This window comes from Acyrthosiphon pisum, chromosome A2, assembly GCF_005508785.2.
Source record: "Acyrthosiphon pisum isolate AL4f chromosome A2, pea_aphid_22Mar2018_4r6ur, whole genome shotgun sequence".
Taxonomy (NCBI): Eukaryota; Metazoa; Arthropoda; class Insecta; order Hemiptera; family Aphididae; genus Acyrthosiphon; species Acyrthosiphon pisum.
Genome location: NC_042495.1, coordinates 43074398 through 43100100, shown reverse-complemented (window position 1 = coordinate 43100100; position 25703 = coordinate 43074398). Strand labels below are relative to the sequence as shown.

General features: G+C 28.4%; 1 protein-coding gene across 1 annotated transcript; it reads right to left on the bottom strand.

Annotated features, from left to right (window-relative positions):
• Positions 1-744: 744 nt before the first annotated feature.
• On the bottom strand, positions 745-10968 carry LOC100159556 (leukocyte elastase inhibitor). The gene is made up of 7 exons (XM_001944746.5): positions 10699-10968; positions 10240-10397; positions 9727-9912; positions 9325-9475; positions 7812-8029; positions 3496-3874; positions 745-1304 (listed from the first exon to the last, which is right to left on the bottom strand). Exons 1-7 carry the CDS (start codon positions 10730-10732, stop codon positions 1150-1152), a joined length of 1281 nt encoding a protein of 426 aa, XP_001944781.1. The 5' UTR covers positions 10733-10968; the 3' UTR covers positions 745-1149.
• Between the last annotated feature and the right edge of the window lie 14735 nt (positions 10969-25703).

Sequence of the window (25703 nt, the reverse complement as noted above, 5' to 3'; positions counted from 1 at the left end):
TAATGTATTGCCTATGTGTTTGATCTCAGGCGCTTTTACTAATTTGTTTTAAATTAGCTTACAGTTAAGTGTTAAGGGGGCTGGAGCGTAATCCATTCTAAGGAGTAAAAACTAGGCATTTTATATTTCTGTTTATCTGGATCTTGTGAATGTGTTGAAAGTACCTAAATGAATATTAGTGTGTGTATTTCATAGTACCGATCATGTTGTACAGGGGCATCATAGTGACCGGATATATGTACGTCTGTAATTTTACCTACGTGCATGCACATGTCACTATCTATACCACTTTCTATATATTGATCTATATTACTTTATAAAATTACAATTATTTTTTCTCAAAAAATACTGCCAGTAACTTCAATCACTGCGCTCAGTAGGATGTTTCTATTTTAATTTTGAAAGCAGATTTGAATTCTCCTCTAAATTTACTATGATTTAACTGCCGTACATTTTTCATATTCTATATTAATGTATTAAATTTGAATTATGAATAATATGATCTATTTTTACTCTTTTTGTTAACAAATTTATAAGTAAAAAAACATAAAAATCAGGAAAATGAAATCAGATAGTTTAGTGACGAATTAAAATCTGCTTTCAAAATTAATATCAGAATATTATATTGGGCGTAGTGATTGAAGTCATGAGCTATGTTTTCGATCGAAAATGAATCACGCCCCAGCCCCCTTAAAACTTAAATCAAATTAATTGTATAATATTAAAAAAAAAAGCCATTAATTATAAATCTAATTTTGTTTTTAGAAACATATTTTTAAATAATAACTATTTTGCACACATATCAGTTAAATAATTGTTCTCAACTAGTTTTTATAATACATGCACATCTATATCTACAATTAAACCATAGTCATATAAACATTTAAAAAACAAAACTAAATTGAAGTATACATACAAAAATATTAACAGATTATGTACAAATAAATATTTCGATTTACGATTTTACATTAAAACATTTTAACTCAAAATTAGATTTTAAGTATTACCTAAATAATAATATAACTTGTAACTAGGTAGTAAGTAATAATTATTATAATAATATACATTATAATTACCTACATATGATATACTACATATTATAGAAATTATCATTATTATTTGTGAATTACCTAACTTTTAAATTAATTTTTAACTTGTGGAAGGCACTTGTGTAGGGTTTGTAATTTTCCCTGCCAACAGAATTAGTCCTGTTAATTTGTTATAAACAAAAAATACAAACGGCTTGTCAAATACTACTTTAGTGGCAATGCCTCGTTTTTGTCTTGAGGCTGACGGACGAATACCTGAAACAAATTAAATATACCAACACTTAAGTAAATTGCTAAAAATGTGTTTCGGAAATGTAGGTATATTATTTATACAACTTAATGTTTTAAACCAATATTTTTCTTTTTTAATAATGTATTTAATATATCAAAATACAAGAAAAAATTAATCTATTTGAAAAGATATCCAGTAAAATGTATACTTACAGTTATTTGATAGATAGATATCCAAAATGTAATATATTATATTTTAGGTAACGGTTACTGCAAAAAAGTAACATGCGCGTCCTAGCAAGGTTTCAAAAAAATGTCCTATCCTTATAAACGCTTTATCACCGATCTCTCTCCTTAGTAAACGCAATGCTCGTTACAAATAAAGTTCCTTTTTTAGGTCATATTTTATCTTTAGGTGCTCATGTAGTAGGTACTATATTATGGTATATTTGCAGATTCCGCGGTTTCCTGAGTCATCACTCCTCACTCTGTCACTGCTCGTCTGAATATTATTTACCATAAGCCTTAGAAATGTATTTTATTCATTTAAGTATTAAGGGATTCACCTTTTAATAAACTTGAATGTAACTCATATGGTCTTAATTTTAAATAAGTGATTAATATTTGTATATGCATATCGGCGTACCTATACATAAATAAAATAGTATAAGAACGAATGAAGGAAACTGGTCTTTAGTTATCATAACTTATTTCTGAAATACACACGAGCGAAGCCGGGTTATTCAGTTAGTATAATATATTAAATGCGTGAAAATAGACTTATATTATAAACATTTAACATACTCAAAATTATTAGCGACACGTTGAGGGTTAATTTATACATAATTTATAGCCTTCATGATCATAAATACATACATAATATAGGTTATTGTAGTTGTGGTGGGAGGTGCGAGGTGGCTGTATGTATTCTTATTACTATTTTTTCAGTTATAGTTTATACCGAATTCATGTACAAAATTGGTTAAGAATTATCGTAATATTATGTATTTGAAATGGTTTTCATGACGCGGTTAATCGAAGCAATCAGCGTGTAATAGACACATTGCGCATTTGGTTATCCAGTAGGTATGTATTTTGCTTTCGAAAATTAGTTAGGTTAGGCTGTTACGATTAGGATCTATTATGTATAAAATAATGTTTTTTTTTCAAGGACAGTAATAGAATGTGGGAATTTTAAATTAAAAAATAAAGTATTACATACATTATACAAACGGGTGTTGTGTGAAATTAAAATAATACGTTATTATATGCATACAAATATATAGCAAATAAATACTCGCGACTACAATTTATTGACTGTTATAGATTACTACTATAATAGGTTGCTACCTAATAACACTGCAAGTATATAAGTACAGACGTACCTACAGGTTTAATAGGTACGGTATATACACAATAACGAATACATTTTAGCATTAACGTTTTAAATCTTCGATAATTTGAGATATAAAATAATAATAGATAATAGTATGTCGAATAATATAAATAATACCGAAAGATATGTGTTGAATAATGTTAACTATTTATAATACATTAATATCCAGGTGTTTATACTGACTATTAATTTAAATGGAATATCCATATTAATCACATTAATAATATAGTGAGGAAATGTGAGCCTGTAAGGTTATACTTACCACAAGGCTTGTATCTACAAAGATTATAGCCTAAATAATTTAAGTGCATTACCTATATAATAAAAAAGTAAATAATTTATGTTTAAATTATTATTGAAACTTATTCAGATGTATATAATGCTAAGTACAATTTAATTCAATTAGTATTGGTATTCACTATTCCCAGAATTAGTAGTAATATTTATGTGTTTATATAATATATTGTTTGTTGTATAATTAAGGAAAAATGTATTCTTCACTAAAAATTAATTTATCCTCTTTAGGTAATGACTTTTTATCATATAAAAAATCGTTATTTGTTAATACTATACATTTTAATAATTTGTTTTCTTTAAAAATGTTTAATATTCTCCCTCCTATTTTATTTTTATTGATATTTTATTATAATATTTTTTTCTTATTTTCTATACTCACATACGGCCATACACTTTAATGAGTAGTATACCGTAATTTATTGAAATTCAATTGTATAACCATTGTTATTAACGGTGAAGTAACGTTATTATTATCATTAATACAATAGGTATATATAAAATATTAAGATACTTGGTACCGACCTAACTTTGTGCCGACGGAGCCGACGGAATTGATCGTGATGAACGACATTGAAAAGTACGCGTTCTGTTTCATCGACACCAACGTGAACGTAGGAGACTTAGACGCGTGATCGCGACTCTTCGATGAAGTTTTATTATTGTTGTCGGCACTACCGCTGACCGTCTGGTTGAAGGCTGCCTTGACGCCGAGCTTCTTGAAGAACGGTTCCAAATCCAGACCGTTGGTGAATGCGGCCAACTGCGGCAACAGAACCTCTGTGTCCTGGTATCCCAGCGAGTCCAAGATGTCCAGGAAGTTTTCTTTGGACAGCCGCTCGATCATTAACTCGGAACCGTTAACGTCGTCCGGCATCATGATAAGCATGCTCACTTTGTCGGTCTGTGAACGGAAAAATACGAGCCACAGTGATAATAATAATAATTTATGTTTACAGTTTCTATCAGCATATTAATATTATTGTGTATTTATACAGAAACTAGACGAGTGACCCGACTTTGCTTGGAAAAACGAAATAATACGGCGCTATATCGGCGTGTATCCAAAGGTGGGCAATAACTAATTAAAAAGTTAAAGTTAAGTTAAAAGTTAATTTTTTTTTAACTTTTTAACTTAACTATTTAGCTTATTTTCTAATCAACTTATGAACTTAACTAGTTTAATTTACAGTTGAAATAACTTAGCTTTTCTCAGTTGATTTAAAAAATATATGTATATAATCGTGGTCCATACCAATTTTTTTTTTTTATTGTAATTCTGTAACAAACGGCAACCTTATATTATATAAACAAAACTGTGTTCGATTACCATGAGCCAAAACGAAATGTGTGTGTGAGCCACCCTAAAAAACATATAGAGGTTGGGAAAAGAACCTCCCCAGACATAACTTTGTAATGATAATATTATAATAGTAGAATACGAATATTATTCGTTATTATAATATTATTAAACAAAAAATTGTTGTCTGGGTCCTAGTCTCAAGGAATCTATTGATATATTATATTTTTTTGAAATCGGTCCAGTAGTTTCTGAGATTAGTGCTTTCAAACATACAAACTCAGAACAGTTCAGCTTTATAATACTAAATAATAATTTATTAGTATAGACTATGGATTAATCTATATTCTATACTAATACATAAAGAAGAAACATTGTTTGTTTGTTTGGGGTAATCTCTGGAACTACTTAACCGATTTTAAAATTGTCTTACCATCAGGAAGCTACACCATCCCAAGAATATACATATATTATAGGTACATATAGGCTATATTTTATCTCGATTAGTGGCCCTCAACTTTTTTTATTGCAACATTTGAAAAATGTTTATAGAAATAATAATATATTTAATATTTAGGTACTATGATTGAATATAATTTTAATCCTGTATTTTATATTTAGTCAAAACCATCAAAATGAGTGCGACTGCTAACCACTATAACCACTGTTATGACTGTGTTAAGAATCATTATTGTAGAATAAGATGGGGTAGATACACGGAAATTTGTCACAGAAAGTTTTGAACATCATTACTCCGGGTATTAAATGATGAATTAAACACAAATTATGAATCATAAAGAGTTGGTATTTTTAACGGGTGCAACGAAGTGCACGGGATCAGCGCTAGTATATTATAATGATAACTAATAACAACGCTATGTCTTCGGATTTTTTTTTGGAATTTTTTTAGTTTATATCTCAACTTATAATGGTTAGATTTTATTGATGTTTTTATAGAGTAGGTATTTATTTAAAAATTGAAATACAACTAGTGTAGGTATATGCCTCAGTGATGATATCAATTTTTGCGCGTGTGTACCTATTTGTTATTATTATTATTATTATTATTGTGATTTTGAAGACTCGCAATAACGAGAGTAGAGGTACCTATACAATTTTTTTTTGAAAATATACAACCCAAACCTTTTCTAACAAAAAAACATATATTTTAGGTACGAACCTAAATATCGAAATAACTGATACTCGCAGAGTGGAAAAATCTGCTCGCCAGACCAAAGCGATAGTGTGGACTGTGGATCATAGTCGTCATAATATGATTAGGTATGATATAAATATAACATAATTATTAATTGTAATATTATGTAGAATAATATTAAATTGATTGTCGTATAGGTGTGCTCAATGACCTTATAATATTATATTATTATATATTGGGATAACGCGATAAAAATCAATAATAATTCTTTACGGAATAACTTTAGAGTACATCGCAAGCACACATAATATTTATACACTCGCTCAGTCGCTCTTGACATTCCGCCAATACATGAGCATTTTGGCATTGAATGATTCCATTGTCAAACGTCAGTTCCATTGTTATAATCTCGCAAAATACACGATGTAAAATATTGTTTATTAAATGACCAGTGTCATAGGTTTTTCTTGACCAACAAGTACAAATAATAATTACTAATTACAAATTTCTTTATATTATATCAAGGTTAAAGACAATGGAAACAATTGTCCAATAGTGCCAACAAAAATATGTACCTGTTGTGTATATACTATTAAAATTAAGTGTAAAATAAATTAAATAGGTAGGTATTCAAACATATTAATATTGAGCATCAAATAATTAAAATAATATTGCAATCCTGTTTTAAAATATTAATTAAATTATTGAAATTTCATACGCATACCTTATATAATAGATCAATATTTTTTTCAGTGATTTCAAAATTTGAACCTCTACGACAATGTTAAAAATGAAATATGAATATTAATGGATTAATTCATCTTTGTGGTATAACACAAAATATTGCTATTACATTAAGTAGGTACTAAATGCCAATGCGTACATGATACATAATATAGAATAAAATGTAATAGAAATGTAATATAACTAGGCTAATTTAAAAAGGGTTAAATTTGTTTTTTTTTATTCATAGGATTTTAGTACGGTTGGGTTAGGATTTTGTATTAATTGATTATATTAATCCATTGTAGGTGGAATTAAGTAAAAACGACAAACTTGGTATAACTTTGATACTCTAGAGTTAAATCATACACTTATATTGTACAAACAGCACGGGGTTCGCGATCTACCGCAGGTAGATTGCCTTCCTGATAATATACTGTTGCGAATCAGAATTTTTATTCCGGGCAACGGAAAAGTTAAGATAAGTTTTGAACACCATACACCGAGTATTAAAAAACGAATTGAACAAAGTTTGAGTGGTACATTTAACGGGCAACGAAGTGCACGGTGTCAGCTAGTAGATCTATACTATAATATTATAAAGCTAAAGAGTTTGTTTTTTTGAACGCGCTAATCTTCAGAACTACTCATTTGAATTGAAAATTATTTTTGTGTTGGGTAGTCCAAACATCGAGAAAGGCTATAGGCCATAATATAACATCACGCTACGACTAATAGGAGCCCGGTAAGACATTCAAACAGGTATTTTTTTTTTTTTTATATTCTTTGGTCGAATGCGTTAATCTCAGGAACTACTATTGTTCGAATTGAAAAATTATTTTTGTGTTGGATAGTCCATTCGAGGAAGGCTATAGGCTATATAACATCATGTTACGACAAATAGGTCCAACCCGGGGAGGCTCTCTATTATTTTTGTTATTATTTTTTTTTTTTTTGATTATAAATGGTTGCTATTGGTTCAAATAATAATAATTATTATTATTAATGAGATAAGCCTGTGTATTTAACCAAACATACTCTTTAGCTTTATAATATTACTATAGAGTATAGATAGTATAGAAAATAAAATTTATATTTTTTCTCAACAATGTGATCGTTGGTTTCGAGTGGTCCAGCAGTTGGTCAAACGGTACCAATACCTCGCATACCCATGATTTGCCTTTTAACTTAAAAATAATACAATTTCCCGTTAAGTTATCGTATGCAGTAACAATTAATAAAGCACAGAGGTAAACATTTAAGCAACTAGGAATCGATTTACGCCAAGATTGTTTTACACGCGGATAACTATATGTTGCGTTATCAAGATCTGGTTGCGGCAAAAACCAGTATGTTCTTCTACCGCAAAATAATAAAACTAAAAATATCGTGTACGCAGAAACACCTACTTTAAAAGAATACTACAAATTAAATAAATACATACATAATAACTATAATATAATATTTGAATAATATTATAGAGTTCTTATTTTTTACGGGCCACGAAGTGCGCGGGATCAGCTAATGTAATTATATGTACCTAAGTCGTTAATTGTTAAATTGTGATATACCTAATTATCAACTCTTGATATTTAGAGAACCAATAAACTCCACTTGTATTAACCATAGATCGAGTGTATCTAACAATAATCATGAGCTTACCTCAAACATTAGTTCAGCAGCTAAACACTTGAGTTGTGGTACGTATCCGATTTTGAACATTCCTGTCTGTGGTATCATTGGGACGTGGACAATTGAACCGTCAGCTTTGGTAAACGGTGCTGATGGTTGATACGATAAGTAAGTGTACGTGGCTAGTTTTTGGTAATCTTTCCAGTGACTTATTATTCCTGTGTCACTCCGTAATTCTAAAATATCAGCTGAAAATAAATCACATCTAAATTACTGAGTGTATAAGCAAGGATGGCCTGGGAGAAAAATGTAGGGCGGGAAAATCTATTACCCTGGCCAAATTTGTATGTCTACTTCATAGTTTTTTTTTTTTTGAGGGGTGGGGGGGGGCTTATAAGATTCCCCCTCTAAGGGGGCTTATAAGATAATACAATTTTAAGTGATAAATATTTATATTTCATTATTATCAACTAAACTTATTATGAAAATAGCAAAATTGTAAATTGTAGTTTTTCTTTAACAAAATAATTAATATCGGGTTGGAAACGAAATACACAATTTAATTTAAAGGGAAAAATTGTGTTGTTTCACAAAAGTATAATATTATGATGAAATTCTAAAAATAAGTAACCCAATAGGTACTACCATACGAAAAAATAGCACCTGTTAAACACAAATGTTGGTAATTTTTGGGTGACCAAGCCCCATTTAAATTAACTGATACTTTCAAATAACAATTTTCTGAGTAAACAAGAGAGTAAATAATAAATTAATAATGACAATAATGATTTGTTCTGAAGATTATAAGTACCTACTCAGTGGTAGCACGAAAGTAATTTTTAAAGGCACGGAAATAATATTTAGGAGGGTGAATGGATATATGTATATATATATAAGTAGGTTTCTAGTAAGGTAAAAATTCTGTGTAAAATTGTCATTATTATAACGTCATACATATTAATATTTTATATTTGTATTAGTCTCATGTGGTGGGTGTCAAAAATAAAGTCTGTGTCTTAAATAATTGTATTGGTCACTGTAATCCTTCTATTATGCAATAATAAACACTTGTAAATTGTTAATTTTATCATCGCTTTTTGGAGCCAATACAAACAATTTGACATATTTGCATAGTGGTAAAATTTAAACGTGTTTGAAATAAATCTTGTTCATATCTTGCAATATCCACTATTTATATAATATAGGTAGCGGTAAAGCTTGATATTATAAATAATTCAATTTTTAAGAATAAAAATAATTAGATTAAAAATTTAAAACAGGTACTGTTTAACAAAATTATATTATTTTCAGTGCAAAACATAGAGAACTCTTAACCTTCAGGTTTATTATAGAATAAATACAACTATGTATCAACATTTCATTTAAATTTCGAGATTGAAAAAATATTATGAAAAGTAAGCGATAATGATTTCAAAAATGAAAGTATTTCATAAAATGTTGAAATTATTTGTAACTTACTGTTCAATGTATTATTACACAGAATAATGTTAGTTATAAGGACATATAGTTTAGATGTTATTACTTAAGCTGTTATTCGAATTCTCGCTCCGCATCGTGGTAACGTTAGCTTGATAATATTTCGAAAGTCTGTTTATGTATGACGATGGCATAACCCGGGAACTGGTCACAGATGCTTTGTTGTAGGATCCGGCAAAATCTCCGTCCGAATCATCCTATAAATATATTATTGTTTCAAATTGATATAATGTCCAATTAAGTACAAGATACTAATAGTATTATACTATTATGATTATATTATTATGAAACCAATTCGGCCCGACTGTTTCTGACGACACGACACTTTTTTCGGGAGACTTTCCTATGATGGTGATCGTAAATAGTAAATAATATGTTTAATAATGGATATTAATCATATCATTTACATATAAGTCTAAAGTCTTTGATAAATGTTTTTTAGCCTCACCCCAAACGTATCAAAAATCATTTTAAAACCTCTTCTCAGCTGTTGGCGCACTTCCTTTGCCTGGAGTCGGAACAGCGCGGTTACCTCTTCGGCGGCCCGACCTTGCAAGCCTTCCAGCATCATGGCCACGTTAGTTGCCACCCCGAAAGGCGCCAGAACCAGGTTGTCTCGGCCTCTAGAATAGTGCTGCGTGTGCAATCAAATATATTATTATTGTAAAATTAAGCGAGAGCATAAAATGTAATTTTAACATGGGCGTGTTTTCGTGTCTGGCAACTCTGAAAATATCCAGACCAGTGAATTAAAATTAATTCTAATCTGATTTTTAGAATTTTATAAATAATATATTCAATGCGGTAACTGATATATAGTAAACTTCACAAAAAATTATTCTTGACCAGATTTATGAAATTGATTTAAACACGCCTATAAATAGCGTAATATCCGCTTTACATATTATGCGATTGAGGGTATTAAAAAATTGAAGAACTAAAAAATAAAAACATAACACACGTTGAAGAGAGGAGGCACCAGACTGTTGCTGAACTGAACTACCCGGATCACGTCCGTTGAGTTGGTCCATCCCGAAGCTGACACCGATGAAGACAGAGCCGTCACCGCAGCTATCAGCAAGTGCATTGAGACGGATGAAGTTATGTGTATGAACGGTGCTGCAGGAAAAAAGATGAACAAAGGATTCGATGAGCACGCGCGTATATTATATTATTATGATGAACAAAAATATAATATCGACATGTGGTTTACTGTGTTATATTATATCGTAGTAATGTAGTATAATATAGGATATAGGTAATCGAACGAAAAGGAATTTCGATGTACGACGATGTACCTATTTAAATATAATAATAATATATACAGTATACACCGAAGCCGAAATAAAATATGTTTTGGCGATAAACTGAAATCTATACGTTCGTCATAAAATCATATCATGCCCGGGACGAAGATTACCTGTCGCGGATTGGACCATGCGCCACCGAGCCATAGTTATAGGAATCTGCTGCAAGCCCGTGCGATATTAAATGTATATATTGTATCCGTTCTGGTGACTCGCGAGGACTGATCGTCGTCGTCGTGGTCGGAGTCGTCGCAGCGTGTGGTACGCGTAGCGGATAAAACAATATTAGAATATTATTATTATGATAACCATTAACTGGGTCAACAGCCTTGCAACCAGCCGGATTGGCGCAACTCGGCGCCGCGATAGACCGCGCACGGTAACCGAATGAAATGAAGAGTAGCAAGTACGAGTGTGCAGTGGCTAAGAAGAGGGGCACCTATTATTATTATTATTATTATTATTATTATTATTTTATACCTTTAACTGCCATAACGTTATTATTACGTTATAATATTTATCCCACTCATGAGTTTTTGTTTGTTGTTATTTTACATTTTTCTTTTTTTCTACTTTTACTTTCAATGCCACACCATCGAGTGCTTTATTATTATTGTGTTATACACTTATTATACACAATATATAATATTACCCAGTAATATAAAACTCACCAACGTTTCTTTCTCCATTCACAACGTGGTATTGTTGGTGTTTTTAATTTTCAAGTATGGTTGCGGTGGGGAGGTAGTAGATCGTAGATCCGCGGAGGTGATGGTGTGTTTGTTTACCGAAAAAGTATACGAGACGCACTGGCGCCGTTATAATTTATTCTAATTTTTAAAAAGTGACACCTTTTCAGGCAGTTTTTCTTCTTTACGGGATACTTCAGAAATGTTTTACTATCCCACCCCCTCCCGAAAAGCTTAACAAGTCCTAGCTGACCATTGCGTTCCTACTAGGAACTTCCTAGCATTAATTTCCTTCGTGATTACAGCTGATGAGCTACGGAATAGTTTATAATATTTTTCAAAAACAATCATTTGGAAATTGAATAATTTAATTCAGCATATAAATGTATGTACGTGTACATCAGTATATGACTGACAAATGCATAAGAGAAAAAGGTACATCTTAATATTTGGTATTAATATTGGAGTAGGAATTAAATTCTGTTACAGATATTGAACAATACATTGTTAGGAAATACATATACCTAATATAAATTTTGAGAATGCATATATAAACCCTGCGACCCATTGAAATCCCTAGTTACCTATATTCCATAAAGCTATAATTATCATCTAAAAAAGAAACATTTCTTCCAAAAATCAACAACTCTTATAAATATTATTTAAAATAATATTGCCTAATCTTCATTGTGATTTTTGATTTTTTATAATAACTCGTATAATTTTATTGGATAATAATATATAATATAGGTATGTAACAAGGTACAATTTATTGAAATAATAGTTGACCCTATATGGCTTTTAGAATATAGCTCTTGTTATTAAAAATAAATAAATAAATAAAATAATATTTGTAGACTCGATTATAAGTTGCTATGTTATAATATTTTTACTTTCAGCATCCGCTAATATGTCTTAAGAAAATTTTTTTAGGAGAATATGTTTGGATGAAAAATCTAACCTATCATAAGCTCTTGTGTTCTTATATAAACTCTGTCATTTTGTAACCTAACCTATGACCCACTGCAGTAAAAATAAAAGGATCGTCTATCATCATTATAAAAAGTACATAATATATCTAACGTTTAATGTGTAATGTAAATGATGACTGTATTTATGATATTAACATGGTACCTATATAATTTAAAAATCCGATGACTTAACAAAAAATATAGTATGACGCGTAGTTATAAACATAATTGGCATATTTTGTCTTTAATACTTTAACGATTTAATCTTCTAGCCTATAAGAATAATAATTTAAAGAAGAAAGTATAAAAAGTTAATTTTACCGAACAATTGAGAATATTGTTAGAATATATTTTTACATAATTACTGATTACATTTAAACAGTTATAACTAACAATTAGTATAAATAATGGACAATCTAATTTATTATCAATATAGATTTCCAAATAATATTTGTGCATGATTACATAAATGATTTAATATATTTCTATTACCATGTATGTACATAAATTACACACCTCATACAGTCATACGCCTTCAATTACGTTGAATTAATAAAACATTTATTGTTTATTGTACCTATACAACGTTTAACACAGTAATTTGACATATTATTCATTGCCTACTGTGGAATATTTTTTTGTAATACTTTCTTCTCGGATAAACTTGTATTGCCCAAAATCATGGTGTGGTCTATCGATCACATTATGAATTATTATAAATTAAAATGCATGTAATAACCAAACCTATGTAAATGAATGCCTATTATGTTATTTCATTACCTACACTGTGTTGACAATTGGACATTAATAAATAATAATATTGTAATAAATAATAATACGTATCCGCTATGGCACTATACGATAAATTAAAATCCCATACTCCGTTTCATTATGAATTTATTCTAATTAGTTTCTTAAGAATTTAAAGTTATGTGTTACGAATTATAATCGTATAGAAGGGATTCAACATTTGTGATATTGAAATTGAATTTTAGATATTATAGTTTTAACTTTTAAATATAACTATTTATTAATTATTATGTAGGTACCTATTAAAAATCTATAATCTTCGTATGCCTAGGCTACATAATAATATAGGTGTACTTACCTACCCAAGTACCTAACTTATAGTCTCTATGACTACTATACCAGTGTTTCACTCACCAACAGGTTTACGCATTTTGTGTTAAAGATTATTTTCATAAAATATATCACAGTATTATTAATTTTAGCGAATCAATGAAACATAAGTTAATTATAATAATTTACTTGAAGCTTAAATGTAATAAAAATATGAATATAATAAAAATATTAATATAGAAGCAGTGAGAAGGATGTAACCAATGCAACTTTTAACCTATGGCTATATGGTCACTGATCAGTGACCATCTAACCAATGCAACTTTTAATCTATGGCTATATGGTCACTGATCAGTGACGTGATTACTTCTCATTCAAATATTAGATGTATTGCAATTAATATTGTCCTGTAGAATACTGAATAATATACATATATTGTGAACTTAACTAGTTGATATTACGTAATACCAAATTATTGCAGAAATAAAACAGTAATATCTAAAACTATAGTTTTCTTCATGTAAATGCTGTGAAATATAAATAAAAATTATAGGCATAAGTCGTAGTTGTAGATATTTACTTTTTATTATTAGTCAGCAAAAATTAACTTGCACATAAAACCAAAATGTATTGTTGACTTCTTATGATAATCAATATTTATACCTAACTAATATTTTTATAAATTGTCATGGATAAATGATATCAAATGACAAATATTAAAATTAATGAATTTAATAATAATTTATGAAGTGTAAGCTCACGGCTTTATATAAAAAAATATATGAACTATTTTCAATTTTCATATATTATAAAACTAATATTTGTTATAATACATGCGTTATAATTCATTGTATTATTATTATTCAAAAATAATTACTACTTTCTTGAATTTCACGTCGAGTGTTACTGCTGGGTAGCTACTCCCCTCATGCTTTCAAAGTCAACTATGTATAATCCAGCCCATATGCTTATTGTAACTAATATTACAGATTGTATATATTCAAATAAATGTTTGAAGTAAAAAAACGTTCTTGAAGCATTTAAAAAAAAATTAAGATATCAAAAATATTATTAAGTTAAAGCAATATGTATTTACAAATGTGTAGTATACTAGTATCTATAGTAGTAAATTACTTATGTTATTACTGATAATGTTTTATCACCACTAATGGCTGCCTATATATATAACTGGGAAATTGCAATAGGATCAAACTAACAATTATTGACTATTATAATATAATATAATAATTTAACATAATTTATTATAATAATTAAACAATGCATTTTTTATAAATATTTTATTTGAGAAATTAATCATATACTCTTTTATTCTCTTATTTTGTAACAAACCTTAGCCTGTATATTATAGTAAAAAAAATGTATACAAATTAAAACTTGTAGACTAGTAATCTGTTGCTTTTACATAACTCATTTGAAGGTTATTTAAACATTTCTGATAAACTCTCATTTCTAAGGCAATAGACATTTAACACATCAAAAAGTTATATAAATAAACAAAGTTAATGATGAACTAAATAGTAATTTCAAATTCAATGCATAAATATTGACTACTTTAGCAATAATTAAATTTTAAACACATTAATTTTTGTTTACCACTTTTACCATTGGTACAGCGCAATCAGAAAACGTAGTTATACAACAATTTATTACTAGGTGCCTATGCGTATAAATATTAAATATTAATTGATAGTAATCTAATGACAATATTAAATAGTTAAAAATAGCTGTTGTAATACAAATTAAAATAACTTATAATGCAATTATTTAAACCTCATTAAAAAATTTAATTTACGAAATTTGTAATACGTTACTGTATGAATGAACTAGTTTGAGTCAGTACCTAATACCTATACAGTAACAACTAACGACCTACATTTGATTGTTGATTATAAGTTGGTGTAATAGTGTCTTTTTTATGATAATACAGCTTAAATATCACATTTTTAACTTTCACGTTCACGCAGTAAAATTTTATAAATACTTTACTCGTATCTAAATTATAACATAGTAATAATATAGGTACCAACTAATTTTAATTTAATATGGTTAATTTACCTTTATTAAGTATATTATATTAAAATAATAGTTAAAATGCAATATATATAATTACTGATACAATTTTTTAATTATCAATCTAAAATGTTGGTAGGTAAGGGCCTTACCTACCAACATTTTAGCCTTACCGTAAGGCTATAAGTTTTTCTACAAAGTTTAAATGTAACATTAAATTACAGCATTAATATTTTTTTTTAATATATTTATATAATAAGTAGGTACAATGGAAAAATATTATTGTTAAATTTGATTGTCTTGGCTGGTATCTTCGAGGAAGAAGATAAGGACGTTCGATAATAGATATATTGTCTGGACCTGTAGATACTTAAAAGTTCGAGTTTATTTTGAGATTAATTTTTGCTTCTTCATGAGATCTGAATTCCCTGAAAATGAGTTTCACTGTCATTATCACTCTACACGAAATGCAGGTTGTCGATTTTTTGATTCCTATTAAGTAGGTAATCGTAAGTTATCAGTTATCACAATTTGTTCACATGAATATGCATGAAATAAGTAGGAACTGTAGTTTTTTTTTTAGTAATTTAAGTCCAAATGGTGAGAAGAAAATGTACCTACCGCATTGTACTACGACTAGTACGACTACCTATGAATGATTTCTGTTTTACGAAAATGTATAGTACCTAATACCTAGGTAATTGAGATAAATTTATTAATTTATTACTACCTTACAATTAACGTATACCGTTTCAAAAATATAATTTAATTCTCAAAAGTTTTCTTTGATAAGATAATAAATACTTTAATAGTTCACAGTAGTGCAGTACAGTGCACAGTACCTCACCATTTCCGCTCACAATTGTTTTTTTAGTACAAAAACATGTCTTACAGAAAAAACTATGTAGAATAGTCGGATCTCGTTAATTTTTTTTAATAATGCACAATATTTGTCAAATTTTTTTACCACTATTTATAGGTAGTAAAATGAAAATTAGGGCTTTGATCCGACATAAAAAAGGTCTCTTCTTTTAAATAAAAAAATAAAAAACCCGACTATTCTTCAGAGTGTGAGAGTTTTTCCTGTTAAGTCATTTCCATTGATATAATACACCTCCCCTCCCTAAATAGGTTTCGAGCTGTAGATTAGTGGAGAGGTATTATCTAAGATATTAACTAAAATATAAAATATAATTTTCAAATGTTACAGAATTTCGGAATATTGGAAAAACCGGCACCGATACCCTTAAAGTATAAAATTTAATTTAATACTAATTTTTACACATCCATTATTAAATACTCATTAATCATTAGTCATTAGTCATTACGATTACTGCAGTGTCCTACTCAATGACAAGATACTCTCGAAATCTACTCTATAGTCTATTCAGCAGAACGACTTTTTTCTTTCCGTTCAACGTAAACACTTTACTATAGTCTATATTCATCACGTTATTCATATATATAACCAAAACCTAACCGTGCACGTGCGGTGTCTTGTTAAACTTTGTTTACATCTTTGACACATCGTTTTTTTTTTTTTTTATCCGTGTGTGTTACAATTAAATTTTAATTGGAAAGTTATGTTTACTTTATCATTTAACAAAGTTCCTATACATATTACACACTGCAATGATAATTATATACAACTGAATAACTGATTATTATAATTTATAATAGTACCAAGATTAATACAGCCTAATATCTATTATCTACCTCCTGAAATTACCGACCAGTAAGTACAGCAATTTTTTACAGATTATTCATAAACTGTGCTATTGGTATACTATAGTATAAGTATTATTCTAATCAGATTATGATATTATTTAAAATTAGTTTATTTCTATGTATCTCGCATAGTCGCATCTAACCTAACAGAGCAGTTGCGTGTCTAACTCAAGAGGTTTAGGTGAGCGTATAAACTACTAAAGAACTTGTTTTAAAAATTATTAGGTGTTATATAATACTATATTTATACATGCTGAGCGGGTGACTAAACGCAGTGGTTTTTTCCACAAGACAACATTGGAGACATCAAAACTTATCGTTATTAATTTTATTGTATCCGTAATCCGCATGCGTAGTACATTATAACCTACATGTGTTTTATTATAATTATTAATATGTAGGTAGAAATGTTTACAATAAAACTTTTTTCCTAACCAAAATAAAAACCATTTGTTATCTTGCGAAATGCCTCATTCGTTGTAGTCAAGGCAATTTATAGAAATATCAATGAGTAAATATTACAGATTCTGGGGGTAGGCTAAGTGGTCAAGGTCCCGCAGATCCCCTGATAGTAGCAGATACACCACAAACACACACACACACATACATATGTGATATAATATATTTACACATAATTCACTAATTGTTTTTAAAGAAATGTATAGTCTAATAATTAGATAATCATTCCATACAAAAACAATTCTGACTTCTGAGCGAAGACGGTATATCCATCTATATTCTATATATTAGTTTATTAGTATATTTATTAGTATATATTTAGTCTATATATTACTAAATATATATTATGATAAATTAATATTTATGTTGGTCGTTGGAATTATTTTAATTTATTAGGTATTATTTTTTGCCAAAAACACTGCATTTATTATATTATTAATATTTAATTATTACAATATTAATAATATAAATCGTTTATTATTATAAATTATAATTAACTTTTGAGTCAATACTTACCTACTTAGTACGTATAACAGTACCTATGAATTATACTTCCGTGTCTTCGTGGTAGGTATCATTGATTATGATCACAGTATTCATAATAGTATAAAAATAGTCAATAGTTTAAATTTAATGTTTTTAAAATATCAATTGTGTATCTATATAAAATATAATAATACACGTAAAAATGTACATGAATTATATTTTTGAATTACAACAAAATAACTAAAATCTTTGTTATTTATTTAAATATCTAATTTCGTCCAATTTTAAAACACAAAATATGACTCTAAAAAAAATTTTTTTTTTGATTTTAATATGAATTACTTATTAGGAGCCTTATATTACATTTCCAAACTTTTTGAATAAGTCTAAAAATTTAATAAAAAAAAACTAAAAAAAGTGACAAATTATATTAGTATATTAGCATTGTATATAAAAACGATTCTGAATGGAGACGTTGTGTCAGCTTAGGATAATATTTTATAGTATATTAATATTATTAATAGGTTGAATTCATTTTTGCAAAAAAACATTGAATTTTCATAGATACCTATAAATTATCCTAAAATTATTAGGGATTTTTGGTTATACTGTATGAACTACTTATGAGGAACCTTGTATTACATTTTAAAGCCTTAGCTATAAAAATTGTAAATTTTGAAAACTTTCAACAAAGTACAAAATAATTGGTGAATCTTCGTGGTTTTGGCAAATTTTATCAACTAAAAATTATATTTAAAAAAATCGTGCTTTTATATCTTCAATATTTTTAAATAGTTATTATACCAATTTATGAGGAACTTTGATTTTTGATTTTCGAATACATTTGTATCGTCATTTATAGAAAAAAACTAAAAAAAATCTAAAATTATCCAAGTGAAGATGGCCTTACATACCTATTTGGAAACCAAAGATCCAAACTAATTTTTTAATAATAATATTTTTATTAATAAGTAATAACAAATTATTTTTTTTTCTTGATTTATTTTTAACTGCTGAGAATTTTCATTTTTGACCTCTCCGCAAAAGAAATACCAACTAGATCCATTTTTCTTCAAGAAACCTCCATTAAAGTTGATGATCAGAGCATTTTTTCTACTAGAAAAACTATCTCCAGACACAAAACTATTATTATAACAGGGCGTTATAATTAGGCTATTTTTCTACACCACTGCCTTGAGTTCATTTATTTTACATCTAAGTCGTATGATATAAAGCATTACAATTAGTATAAGTGAGGTGAAATGTGTATACGCGTAAATTCTAAATAACTACTTGGTACCTATAAATTATAATCATTATAATTTATAAATTATATATGCATTATGATTTTAGATAAATGTAAAAATAATATTTTTGTATTATTCAAGGAATATATCATTGTTATTATGGTGGTGCCGAAGTGGATGTAGTGGCAGAGCTATGAACCGACAGAAAATTTTGCAATTAATTTTGATTATTTTTCTATTCCCCTCCACTAAAGAATCCCGAGAATGTCACTGATATAATTTTACATGTGCATAAAATATTACTTTAGAAGTTAGGATAATAATGTAATATATTATAGATAGGTATAAAATAGGTACATATCAACTATGCCATTTTAACAGTTAATAGGTACTACTCTTAAATGTTCACTCTTCTAAGTTAATATAGTTTTCAAAAAAATTAGGTATCTTTTCACATGGTTAAAAAAACTCTTTGTATGCTGCATAATATAGTATACTATGAAAAACGTTTAGTTTTCATTTACTTAATACCCGAGCAAACTGAAAAATAACAAAGCATTTTGAAAATACCTAAGGTGGGTACACACTGGAGCATTTGGGTGTAATGTAACGCCGTAATGTAACGCCGTAATGTAACAGAGTTCGTGCTCGCCTGACTTACAATGTTACAATGTTACACGACCAGTGTGTACGGTAGAGTCGAGCGCTACTGTGTATTTGGCTGTTCGCCAGTCTATCCATCAGTTATTCACAGTTTGTTCTCGAGTTAGTTCACATCTTGTGCAATGTCTCCTGATAGAAATTTACAAGTCGCTAGTGCATCGTTTGTTTTAATTCATTATATTTTTAAAAAATGAAAAAATAAAAAAAAAAAAGTGAAAGAAGATGGTGGCAAACAAATTTAATGAAGTCTAGGGAACTATGTAGTGGATCAGATTTATTAAATTGTCTTCAGGAACAGGAAATAAGTGGACAGTACAGAAATTTCATTAGAATGTCATCTATTGATTTTGAATATTTAATAAATTTGATCGGTGAAAAAATTTCCAAAAAAGACACACATTTTCGAAAAGTTATTCCTGTGCAAGAAAGAATAGCTTTTACGTAACGATTTTTGGCCACTGGTGATTCCTATCAAAGTTTGCAGTACCTTTTTAAAATGTCAAAACGAGTTATTGGACAGATAGTTCCCGAAGTATGCCAAGCAATTGTGGAAGCTTTAAAAGAAAATATACAAGTATGCATGTTATATGAACATTTTGAATTATATATTAACACTTTTTAAAGTTTTGAACATCATTTAAAAACAAATCAAATATAAATAATTTTTTCCTGTTTAATTTTTATTTTTATTAGTATTAATAATAAAAATAAAAATAATATTTAAAACACAAGTCCCTTTTTTGCTTATCAATTATAATAATAGTAAAATAATAAAATATTAAAACAAATAATAATAATAATATTAATAATATTGATAACTCGTACTTTTTATCTCTGTTTAAATAATAACAATTGTAATTTTAATAAGATATTAAAAATAATAATAATAATGATGTTTTAAGTCTCTTTTTTGCTTAATAATAATAATAATAATAATATTGATACTTAATTCGTATTTTTTATCTCTGTTTAAATAATAACAATTGTAATTTTAATAAGATATTAAAAATAGTAATAATATTGATGATTTAAGTCCCTTTTTGCTTAATAATAATAATATTGATAATTTGTCCTTTTTACCGTTTTTTATAAATATTAACAGTTGTAATTTTATAAGATATTAAAAATAATAATATTGACAATTAAGGCCCCTTTTTTATTAATTATTAATTATAATATTAATGAAATAAAATAATTATAACAAATGTTAATAAATGTATTTTACTGCAAACACTTATTATAATAAATAAAAAAAATTATAAAAAAAAAATAATAATAACATTTTAATGTGGCTGCTTAAAATCTTATTTAATTTTAATATTAATTGTAACTAAGATCATAGGCATTATGATCGGGGGAAGGGTTAGTATTGTAAGTAGGAGGCGGAGGACTTGGATTGTATGTAGAAGACGAAGGACTAGGAATGTAAGTAGAAGGTATAGGACTAGGATTGTGTGTAGAAGGCGAAGGGCTAGAATTGTAGTTAAAAAGTGATGTATTGAGATTGTGGGATATTAATTGTGACATATGAAAAGGATGGATTTGACTCATGTTATTAGTAGGATAGTTATATTCATAGAGCCCCTGGCAAGCTTTAAAAATGATATTACCAAATTCATGTTGAACAGCATTTCTTGTTTGTGGCGAAAAACTTTGTAGCTTTGTTTCAATATACTTGCCATATGCACTGCATTCAGTTTCTTCTACGGGTTTTGCTGCAGCAGTTAAAATTTAAAATGCCTGGTCAAGCATAATACCTATCATCATCTGTTTTTTTGGATTAGTTGATGGAGTATTGAAAATTATTGAATCGTTTTGGCTTTCAGTGAACTGTAACACATCGTCTTCGGGTTCTTTAGTCTGATTTTCAATGTCAACTTGTTCTTCAATGACCTGAAATATACAAAAATTAATTGAATATATATATTGATTTTATAAATAAATATCTATATTAATTTTTCCAAATTACATCAACATTAATACTTAAGTGTAATTATATAAAAAAAAAAGGGTAGGCAAGTGGATGTTGCTCTGCTGTACAGTAGGTGACAAGTTAGTCACTGTAATGGATTGTATTACATTTCAATCTAATGATATAATACAATGTTTTAACTTTTCAATTTTAGCTGCACATTTATACATTTTTAACTACAAAATTATTTAAAATTTAAAATTTGATACATTTTGTCAACATTTGAATTTTAAATGCTTATAAAAAAAATTGTACCTTTGTATTTTTAATATTTTTCAACTTTTCTAGTGACAATATATCAGGAGCCTTGTATTAAATTTTCACGGCTTTTTACCTAACTAGTACAATTTTATTGACAATTATAAAAAAAACTAAAAAATTGAAAACTGAAAATGTCCTTAAACAACTCAAAACCAGTCGAAATATTTTCAAAACCTGATGGTGTATAAAAAATGAAAATATAAACATTCAGATAAATTTTTATGTATCTAATTATTCGTTTTTGAATATTACAACAAAATAAGAAAATCGCTACATGAGAAATCGAATGAATATCCAATATTATAAGAATTTGAGCTTCAAACGCTCATAAAAGTTTATCTTGACTTACCGGTAGAGATATTTTTTTTATAAAATTATAAGAAACTATGAGGAGTCTTGTATTAAATTTTCAAATCTTAGATTTAAAAAGAAAAATTTTTATGAATTTTTAACACAAAATAATTTGCACATTTTCGTGATTTTTTACGTATATTGTCAATATTTGAACTTCAAACGCCACTGATATAAATATATAATGCATACAATTTAAACAATAAAAAATTTGAAAAATAAAATTTAAGCAGTTAATATTTTTTTCTATATTGTGATAATTTGAATAAAAATATAATATATTATTATTTAAAAATTTAGATACCTACGACATCTGAAGGCTGGTTAGCTATTTCAGGAGGCTACGAAGATCGTTGGAATTTTCCTTATTGTTTAGGTGCAATGGATGGAAAACATGTAGTCCTACAAGATCCATTTAATAGTGGAAACGAATATTTTAATTATAAAGGGCATTTTAGCATTGTAATATTTGCACTCGTTGATTCCAACTATAACTTTATGTACGTAAATGCCGGATGTCAGGGTAGAATTTCGGATGGCGGAGTTCTCAAAAATTGTGAGTTGTATAAAAAAATGGAAAACCACTCGTTAAATATACCAGCTCCTATACCATTACCAGGAAGAGAAATACCCGTGCCATATTTTGACTTGGTGATGAGGCATTTCCCCTGGATGAACATGTCATGAAGGTGTATTCGGGTTTACATCCCAAAGGTTCTGTTAAAAGAAATTTCAACTACCGCGTATGCAGGGCCCGTCGTGTAGTAGAAAACGTTTTTGGAATTTCATCTTCGGTGTTTCGTGTTTTACGTAAGCCTATGCTATTAGGTCTAATAGGTAAAGCAAGACTGGCTAATAATAATATATTATCTAGTGATGTAAATTTGTATAATACAAATGTATAATATCGTATTATACATGGTATTATACACGCTGTATAGAATTATTATATACAATGTTATTAAATCTACCTTTATAAAACTTTTTTTTTCGCTAAATGGTACAACAATTTACCCAAAATATAGGTAAACAATAAGTGCAATAAGCACCAAAATTTTTGAAATGCGTTTGTAGTTTGGCCCAAAAAAAATTATTATATAATTAATAGGACCTATGTAATTTACTATATGCAACATCATGGTCAAGCAAAAAATATGAAATGTAATTTGCACCAGAATTCAAATTGATTATTCGTGGGTTTAAAATAAAAAGTTTCTAAATAGTTTTTATGAAATTGTCCAGGACAGTAATTTTAAGGTTTGAGTTTTCTAGTATTTAACTCCTTGAACAAGAACAACACTATTTTATACTTGTATGGTAGTTCTAAAGCATGACGGAACATGTATAATACGGTATAATACAAAAAAAATTAAATACCGTATTTTTACATCACTAATTATATCTAAATAATATTTGTAAAAATTATTTTATAATTACCTGAGCCAGTTCTCTGACTTTTTTTTACTTTAGCTTTTTCTCGCCGAAATGAAGCATTAAGGCTGGTCATTTTTTTTCTACACTCATCCGATGTCGTATTCATTTTTTTCGCCAACTCTTCCCACGCATCGGATTTTGCAAATTTATTGTAATGCTTTGGGTACTTTGGGGACCATAGTATAGATTTATTTTTGTAGCACTCAATGAGGTCCAACACCTTTTCATTACTCCAATTCATTTTTTAAATTGAAATTCAATTTATACAAATAAAACACTTAGGTTAACAGTCAAACTTTAAACAGTCTTGTAGCGGTAGCAATCAGGGTGATTCACTGCGAGCAACTGGTTACCGTACACACTAGGGTCGTGTCGTAATGTAACATTCTTTTGATGTTCGTCAAAATACCGACACTCGGGTGGATCGACGGCGTCGCGAGCCGAGCACGCACAAATGTATGCCTAGATTTGATGGAAAAAAAATCAAACCTTTTTCCGCTTTGGTTAAACAATAATAATATGTGACATGTATTTTGGAAGAAACGATTAGGTAACTCACTTAATTCCTCGGACTAATCCGCGGATAATTTGTCACGTGTACCTATATGAACCTATATGTCTTATATTTTAGTTAACGTACATTTCGCTATATGGTAAATACATTATTATGTAATATACAATAGTACTTAACTACTATAACAAGTAGGTACAACAGAACTTAAAATCCGTACATAAATCAGATTTATTTTGATTTTCAGACATGATAATAATATATTAAATACGTACGAGTTTATTAGGTTGTCGCGTGAGGAAGAACCACGCCCACGCACAAGCACGCGGACGTTTTATATTATTTGGATGTTGTCCGTGGTCAGGAACGAGTATGATGTAAATACTTGGCACAAACGTACCAGGGTCGCAGTATAATAATATGATCGTTCGTGCCATTTATTCGACCGCCCGACAGTGTGAGTGCCGAGTATTGTATTCGCGCGTCATTATTGCGCATGCGCCGCCGGACCGTCCGCTGTGTCCGCCGTTCGTACATGGTACATTACACAAAGCTTGAAGATAACAATATAAAATAAGATACTATGAACAACAAACATAAATGTTATTTTTAATATTAAATAAATGATAACCCCCCATCAAAAAAAAAAAAGGCGGGTAAGTCGTGGATGTCGCTCTGCTGTACAGTAGGTTACAAGTGGGTTACTGTAATGGATGGAATTAAATTTGAATCCAATGATATTATATCATTGTATACGAAAAACGATTCTGAACGGAGATGATTTGTCAGTCTAGGATATATTATTTTTAAAGAAAAACTTATGGAGAACCTTGTACCAAATTTTAAAAACTTAGTTATAAAAGAAAAAATTTTTACGATTTTTCAACCATTAAATTACTTGCAAATTTTCGCAATTTTGACATATTTCGTATAAATTTGAACTTTAAATGCTTATAAATAAAAATTGTGACAATGTATTCCTTTTATTTTGCAACTGCTATTGTAAAAATATGTTAGGAGCCTTGTATTAAATTTCCAAATCTTAGAATTAAAAAGAAAAACTTTTATGAATTTCTGTCTAACATAATTTGAACATTGCCGTAATTTTTACGTATTTAGTCAAAATTTGAACTTTAAATGCTTATAAAAAAAAAATCGTGACTATATATTTCTTTTATTTTTCAATTGCTATTGTAAAAATATATTATGAGCCTTGTATTAATTTTGAAATCTTA

What these genes read in the sequence shown, in the direction of transcription:
- LOC100159556 (XM_001944746.5), bottom strand. Translation starts at nt 10,732, where the DNA reads ATGGCTCGGTGGCGCATGGTCCAATCCGCGACAG. An exon ending in TGGTGCCTCCTCTCTTCAAC is followed by an intron (nt 9,913 to 10,239) that starts GTGTGTTATGTT and finishes TTGCACACGCAG; the next exon opens with CACTATTCTAGAGGCCGAGA. An exon ending in GAATTCGAATAACAGCTTAA is followed by an intron (nt 8,030 to 9,324) that starts GTAATAACATCT and finishes ATTTATTTTCAG; the next exon opens with CTGATATTTTAGAATTACGG.